At 43.3% G+C, this 8705-nt stretch overlaps 1 protein-coding gene across 1 annotated transcript in view; it reads right to left on the bottom strand.

Moving 5' to 3' along the window:
• Positions 1–257: 257 nt before the first annotated feature.
• The window catches only part of LOC145404680 (uncharacterized), a 36378-nt gene continuing 27930 nt past the window's right edge, over positions 258–8705 (bottom strand). Inside the window, exons 2-5 of the mRNA XM_080276221.1 lie at positions 7916–8001; positions 6503–6658; positions 2121–2225; positions 258–514 (exon numbers count right to left, since the gene is read on the bottom strand). Coding sequence (XP_080132347.1) covers positions 407–514; positions 2121–2225; positions 6503–6658; positions 7916–8001 — 455 coding nt within the window. The 3' untranslated portion in view covers positions 258–406. The remainder of the gene's footprint in view (positions 515–2120; positions 2226–6502; positions 6659–7915; positions 8002–8705) is intronic.

Here is an 8705-nt window from a genome sequence, read left to right as displayed (position 1 = left end):
TTTTATTTTATTTTTTTTTTTTTTTGCCGGCATTCAGCCATTGGTTCTTTTTTTTATGCATTAGCATTTATATTTGGATTTTCACAGCTTCAGTCTTCGCCAATGCACCTTAAGCAGCGTAAATATTTATCAAGCTATTATGTACGTCTTCTCTAATTACAATATAGAACATTTATTTCAACCTGACGAAACTCCCCATTCCCTTTCCGCTGCTACATGGACAAGAGCAATCCAACTGGACGGCTGATTTCTCCAGCAACAAATGAGACTCAAATTTCAAGCAACCATGAAAAAGTATCCAGGTTGTAGAAGTGACACAGATCTGTCGGGCGAAAGCAAACTGTCTATACAGGGTCAACTCAAACTATTATATCTAACCTTATAAAACACATTAATTGTCTTCCTCTTATCTGCTTAGTCCAGCTAAGATGCAGAGAAAGGAGAAGATGAGGGTGAGGGTGAGGGGATGGGTGGGTGTTGCCGAGGAAAATACTTCATCCGTTAGAAGAGTCACCTGTGGGTAAAAAAAATGTTACAGTCATCATCATCACCACCATCCTCAGTCAGTTCTACTTGGTTATCTTTGTCTTTTTCTCAAATATTTGGCATCCATCATTCAACTTCTCCCTTTCTCCTGTTTTCATCATCATCATCATCATCAAACTAATCCCTCATTTACACTTAAAGACGAGCCTAGGTAGGATCCGCAATGAAGGGAAGCAAACTGTCGTAACTCTGAACAGCATGCTCAGTGAAATGGCCCTCACAATCACCCACACACCAACCAAGCCTTTGGAAATATGGCCCCACCTCACAGGCATTAACGTCTGCACATTTTTTTTCTTAGTGGGGGTACTTTACATTACCTGTCAACAAGAGTTAATTCATTGACTATGAAGCATAAAAAAAAGGGGGGGGGGGATGCCAAACGATTGTCATGTGCATCTCTGAACACACTTCATCCCTTGTTACTTCTCCTGCTTCAACTTCCACACCTCCCTTTATGACTAATCTATTTATCGTATCCACGTAGTTTCTTCTTGATACAGAGACTCCTCCAACCTTCAGTCACATTCACATAACTGATTCACTCAGTAGTAAAGGTGAATAACCTAAATAAAATGTTGTTGTGTATCGAGGCTCATTCGGACGTGAACGTAGTGAGCTACAGACCGAAGTTAATCTTATCACACACCCCGCCATCCTCCTTTCAAGGGAGGGAGTTGAGGGGCGCTTCTATGATCAAAACGCTTTTCCATCTAGCTATATATTATATCGGTGCCACTACGTGAAGGCAGCCTTCTCCAGCACCATGGCAAATTCTTACTGTATACCACTACTACTACTACTACTGCTACTACTACTACTAGAAAAAGAAAAAAGGAAGGCGGAGGGGGGGGGGGAGCTGTCACGAATCTTTGACCCTTATCTCGTCAGTTAAGGAATCTCCCTAGCAAGTCTTCCTCAGCGATTTATTTAGCTTATTAAACCTTACTGTCCTCACCTATGTCATATAAACCTTTCCGATGTGGCCATACTCTGCATAAAGAACGTACAAAAGGATATTAGCAGGCCAAATCTAAAAATGAACCACTTATGAAAACGTGTTAGGGAGCTTCCTTAGCAGACGAGAATAGGGACCCTTGTCTGCCTCCATCACTTATATTCGACCATTTGTTCAGATATCCATAAATGCCATAAAGGTTCTTTCACAAATATACCCAACTATACTCATATCAAGCTAACTCAGCCTAAAATTGCCATCTCTTTATTTTGAATGCTAAGCTGTAACAACAGATTAACACTAGGTTATGATGCCAGTTATGAGGAAGTGATACGGAAAGGATGTAGAGCCGTAGTATTGTCTCTTTCTGCCACTGAGCAATGTGAAAATTAATTGTGAAAGGAAAATCTGGGCCAAGTTAAGGTGAAAAGACAACAGCGCAAGAAAATCTGGGCCAAGTTAAGGTGAAATGGTAACAGCACAGGAAAATCTGGGCCAAGTTAAGGTGAAAGGATTACAGTGCAGGAAAATCTGGGCCAAGTTAAGGTGAAAAAGTAACAGTGCAGGAGAGTCTGGGCCAAGTTAAGGTGAAAAGAGTACAATATAGGAAACTAACCACAAGAGGGGGCGCTGCTTCCACTCTGAGTTCACGCTCCTCCTCAGCGCTGACCTGTACCTGGCACTGATAGCTACCTGCATCCTTGACTGACACTTCACGAATCTGTAGGTAAAAAATGAGAGAAGGATTAGAGCTATCGAGATGAACCGGGTGGAGAGATCATGAAAGAGTGGAGCTTGAGTTGGGGAAAAGGCAGCTTGATGGCAAAGGAAAGGGTGACATGGAAGCGACCTCCAAGGCATTTTTGGTAGAGAGATAGATTACGCGCGTCAATTAACCCCTCCACTTTTTACAAAGATGACATTATCTTTTTAATTGCACTGCCACCATACAAATATATTTAATAATTATAATGAAATGTTGCAGTGGAGGCATTAACTAAGGCTATATCTTACCCCTAAAGATGGATAAAACTTCCCTTGTTTAAATAATATCGTTTGGGAAAAAAAAAACAGGAAAAACATAGGGAGCGCGTGAACTAATTCTTTGTGTGTGTGTGTGTGTGTGTGTGTGTGTGTGTGTGTGTGTGTGTGTGTGTCCGACTCTGAACATAGCTCGTTCCCTGAGGCCCAGCGGTCCGCCCCTAGGTATTATACACCTCCGCATGCCACCACTTCGGCACTAACACCCACCGACCATACTGAATGCATGATAAGAGTGTCTCATACAGGAGTGACGTATTGGTATGAGCGGGGGTGTTTGTACGGCATGTCGGCAGGTCCTATGATGGAGCAATAACCCTAGCAACGGAAAGGTGTTTCTTCTATCTATATCTATATACCTAGGCTGCTTCCCCCAAGGAAAGGGAGGTAGCCGAGACAGGACGACACACTCCCCATTTACTCATCCATTCAAACACATTCATTCGCATCTTAGCCCCAAAGGGGAGAACGGACAGATCCTCACCGCACCACACCGCACAAGGGTCAACTGCGCAATGCAATCAGTGACATCAGCAGCAGGGCCCGACAACAGAACTGGTTTACCCCTGCCACATCATAACAGACCCATCCCCTTACCCGCACCTGACCTGACTAGCTGATCAGACCAAATGCGGGAGAATATCCCCTCAGGGCTGCGTCATCACTTATTCATTCACAATTTCTCTCCATTTATTTCTGTCACGCACAGCCACTCTTCCTTGCTCAACAGACATTCCTCTCGCATCCAGTGCTCTCTTCACACTGTCCGTCCATCCTATTCGTGGTCTTCCTCTCAGCCTTACACCTCTCACATCAGATCTAGTTATCTTTTTCACCAATCGCTCATTATCCATTCTCTCCATATGCCCAAACCATCGCAACACCTTCTGCTCAACTCTACCAACCATCTCCCGAACAACTCCAGTTCTCCTTCACACTTCATCATTTCGCACTCGATCCATACGCGTCACTCCACACATACTCCTCAGACACCTCATCTCCATTACATTCAAACTTTTCCTCTCTGCTACACCCATATTCCATGTTTCAGCCCCATATAACGCAGTCAGTACCACAACACCCTCATACAGCCTTCTCTTTACATCCATTCTAAGCGAACGACGTCTAAACACTTTTTTCATTCCTCCCAGCACCTTTCCTACTTCATTTATTCTAAACTTCACTTCTGCATCTATTCTTCCACCCACAGCAACATGTGACCCTAGATATTTAAAACATTCTTCCTCCTCAAGCAACTCGCCATTCAAAACTATATTCATCCCCCTACCATCTACCAACCTCGTACACTTCATCACTTTACTCTTATTCTCATTTACTTTCAATTTCCTCCTTTCACACACCCTTCCAAACTCCTCTACCAACTGTCTCAATCTCTCCTCTGAATCAGCCACCAGTGCAGTATCATCTGCAAACAGCAGCTCCTTCAGATTCCACTCTCCACCATCAACATTCACCAGACTCAGACCTCCACCTAAAACTCTTGCATTCACCTCCCTTACAACACCATCCATGTAAATATTAAACAACCAAGGCGACATCACACATCCCTGTCGCAGCCCCACTCTCACAGGAAACCAATCACTCACAACATTTCTCACTCTTACACACGCTCTACTATTTACATAAAAACTTTTCACCCCTTTTAATAACCTACCATCAAGTCCATACAATCTTAAAACAGTCCACAAAGCCTCCCTATCAATTCTATCATACGCTTTCTCTAAATCCATAAATGCCCAAAACACATCCTTGCCTTTCACTAAATACTTTTCACACACTTGTCTCACAGCAAAACATCTGATCCACGCATCCCCTTCCTCTCCTAAAGCCACACTGCTCATCACCAATCACTCCCTCTGTACCCTCTCTAACTCTCTTAATTAACACTACCATACACCTTACCTACAACACTCAACAGACTTATACCCCTAAAGCTGGTACATTCATACTTATCACTCTTGCCTTTATACAACGGGACCACACAAGCACTTGCCCAGTCAATTGGCACCATACCTTTCACAAAGCACACATTCAACAATCTTACTAACCAGTCAACAATAGTCACTCCACCACCCTTCAGGCATTCCACAGCACATCCATCCATACCTGCAGCTTTCCCTGTTTTCATCTCCTTTACTGCCTTCTCCACTTCCTCCTTCGTGATCAAAGAATCATTCAACTCTCCCAACACATTTATTCCTTGCACCCTTCCATCCGCCACAATCTCAGCCACCCTTTCCTCCTCTACATTTAACAATCTTTCAAAATACTCTGCCCACCTCTTCCTTACTGCATCCATCTCAGGTAACATCCTTCCATCCTCTGCTTTTACTCGTTCTTCCTTCCCAGACTCTCCCTTTCGCACCCTTTTCACCTCCTTCCAAAACATTTTCTTATTCTGTTGAAAATTCTCTGTCAGCCGCTTACCCCACCTCTCATCACGCACAGCCCTTCTCGCCCTATTCCTCTTTTCCTTATACCTTTCATATGACAACTCATCCTTCCTCTGCAGCCACACTTCATATGCACGTCTCTTCTCAGCCACAGCCATACTTACTTCCTCACACCACCATTCACTTCCTTTTCTTACACCACCATCCACACGTCTCACACCACACACCTCTTCTGCATGCCCCACCACAGCACTCTTAAACAACTGCCATTCCTCCTCCACACTGCCATTTTCCCGATCTTTCACTGTGTTCCACTCATCTTTCAATTTCTCCTGATACTTTATCTTTTTCTCTCTTTTATCCAGCTCACTCACTTTCAAAACCTCCCTGCCACACCTAACCCTCCTAGCTCTCACCCATCTCTTACCTACTCTTAACTTTCCCTCCACTAGGTAGTGGTCAGACATACCTCCACCCTCCCCTCTCAGAACTCTCACATCCAACAATCTTCCTATTACATTCCTAGAAACAACCACATAGTCCATCAAAGCTCTATCAACAACCCTTCCACCCTCCTGTCTCACCCATGTATACTTACAGATATCTTTCTTCTCAAACAAAGTATTTCCAATCACCATCTCTCGCTAAACACACATCGCTATCATTCGTTCCCCATTTTCATTTCTTCCAGGCACACCATGCATACCAACTACACCTTCAACTGCTACATTTCCCACTCTAGCATTCAGATCTCCCATCATTACCACATTCACACTCGCTCCAAAACTCTGCAGACACTCATCAACATCATTCCAGAATGACTCCCTCTCTTCTTCATCCCTTTCACTACCAGGCCCATATGCACTCACAAACACCCACAACTCACGTTCAAATTTCGCTTTCACCCACATCAGTCTCGATGACACCTCCTTCCATTCAATCACACATTGCTGTACTTCCGGACTCACTAACAAGGCCACACCTTCTCTTGCCCTTCCTCTATCAACACCTGACAATCTTCCATTCACACTTCCAAACATAGACTCACCCTTCCCTTTCATCTTCGTTTCATTCAAAGCTAACACATCCAACTTTCTTCTCACAAACATTCTCCCAATCTCCTCCCTTTTAGCCTCAATCGTACTACATCCATGCACATTTATAGACCCAATCTTCAGGGTACGGGGATAACTCCATCCCCCATCCCTTTCTCTGGCCTGTCTCTTTTTAGGAACTAAAAAATAGAGGAGGGGGTCCCTAGTCCCCTCACCCCGCCCCTTTTAGTCGCCTTTTAGGACACGCAGGGAATACGGTGGCAGTATTCTTCCTCACACAACCTGGCCGCAGAGTAGTAGTACCACCCCATAGTGCGGCCAGATTGTGTCCCCCCCGCCACAGGGGGGGGACACAATCTGAAAAAAAGACTAGAAAAAAAGACTAGTAAACTGAAAGACTGAAATTCCTCTAAGATCATATCACTATACCACTGTTACCTTGTTATCCTCTCTCTCTCTCTCTCTCTCTCTCTCTCTCTCTCTCTTACCTTAATGACATAAACATTCTCGTTGTGTAGATGCTTTACTGAATATCTTGGATCCTCAGTGACAAGAATTTCGCCATGAGAGAGAACTTCATGACTGTTAGGATCTGATGGATGGAGTTTCAGCCACACTGCAGGACCAACCGCTTCAGAAGCAACCTGTGGATTATATTTGAAGTTGGTGACACTGATAAACCGAATAACATAAAATAAAACGCTATAGAAAAAAAATAGCATCACTTAGGAGGGGGGTTTAAAGTTTTATTTATTATCTCGGGACTTATTTTGGAAAGGTCATATTACCTCTCTTGTAAAATCTGCTTCCATGAGATTAGGTGTGCTAAGCCGACTCCGTGCCTTCTTTACCCCTGCACAAATGTTGACTTTATACAGGAACTTTATTCACTCCTGTGTAGAGTAAAACTCTCGTGGATGCCTCCTCCACAAAGTTCTTCTCAATAAGGTGGAGTCAAAGGCTATTCGTCTCATTAACTCTCCTCCTCTTACTGGCTTCTATCAACTCCTATCTCATCGCTGCACTGTTGCATCTTTATCTTTTTTCTATCGTTACTTCGATGGTCACTGCTCCTCTGAACTTCCTGCTTGTATCCCTCCATCACTAGGGCAGGCACATAGCACCTGTCTGTCAGCAAACTCTCATCCTTTTTCTGTCCAGCTCTTTAATGCAAGAGTTAATCGTTATTCTCAGTCCTTCATGTATGGACCAGGTCAACTCTGAAACTATCTTCCTCTGTATTTCCTATTGCCTATGACTTCCAGCCTTTTCAAAGCAATATGTCCAGGAATCTCGAAATGAATGGATCTTGAATCTGGCTCTCTATTATCTTGGTTTTATTTTTCCTTGGAGGGAAGAATTTGTGAGCATCTGACAGTAGGTTCCTTCTTCCTTGCATATATATATATATATATATATATATATATATATATATATATCCCACCATCTAGTCCTTGGTCTTCCTCTCACACGCTTCTTACCTCACATACACTCTCCTATTCTGCTCTTACACTGACTTGGGCCAGATTTTCGTCCTTTTGTTTCTCGTTTCACGTCGCTCAGTGCCACAAAAAGACACTGCTACGGCTCAGCATCCTTTCCCTAACAAATGTTGTTTTCTTTTTGTTCTCGCCATCCTGAATTAATTTAATTTAGTACATATGAGGTGTTCTGAGATTCACTAACTGTCAGTCATGCGTGCCTCTCCCTCCACTCTCTCTATTCTACCCTTCCCTTCCCTCCTTCTTTTTCATCCCTCCCTCTTTTCATCCCAGTCTCTCTCTCTCTCTCTCTCTCTCTCTCTCTCTCTCTCTCTCTCTCTCTCTCTCTCTCTCTCTCTCTCTCAGTTTATCTTTCTGTCTGTCTGTCTAACTATCTATCTCTTTACCTATCTGTCTCACCTGGCACTGGAGTTCCACCGTGTCCCCCACCTCCACCGCCGTTCCGGGTCTCCACCACACCTTAGGGAGTCCACCTGTAGATCCACCTGGACATTGGCAACAGAGGGTTAGTTTGGGTGATTCTGGGGTTATTGTACTCAACACAGGTTCATCATCAATGTCATCATCAACATCACCTTCATTTACCGGCATCCTGAAGTCATAACTGTTGCTAAAATAAAAATTCATTGAAATGTGACAAACAGACACACACATACACACACACGCGCACACACACACACACGCACACACACAGACAAACACACACACACACACACACACACACACACAAATATATATATATATATATATATATATATATATATATATATATATATATATACTCTTGTGTACATACATGCAATCTTTTCCTAGATCTATCAATAGCGGTGTTTCTCAGGGTTCTCTCCTATCACCAACTCTCTTCATTTTATTCATCAATGACCTTCTAAGCTGTACATCTAACCCTATCCACTCATACGCTTATGATTCCACCTTTCCAATCGCTTCCCGCAGCGTCCAACTCAGCTGTTACTTCAACATAAAAGGGATGAGGCTATGGCATACCTAATGTGTGGCTTAGCTCGTATCTCTGACTGGGGTAACAGTAATCTTGTTGTTTTTAATGCGTCAGAAACTCAGTTCTTACGCCTATTAACCCGTCAAAATATTCCACAGGAGTACCTACTAATGTTTAATAATATCCAGCTCAATCCTGCATCATCTTTAAACATACTTGATTTTTATTCTT

The sequence above is a fragment of the Coenobita brevimanus genome, chromosome 64 (assembly GCF_032717465.1).
Source record: "Coenobita brevimanus isolate Jiangsu-jjx chromosome 64, ASM3271746v2, whole genome shotgun sequence".
NCBI lineage: Eukaryota > Metazoa > Arthropoda > Malacostraca > Decapoda > Coenobitidae > Coenobita > Coenobita brevimanus.
This window is presented reverse-complemented; position numbering and strand designations above follow the sequence as displayed.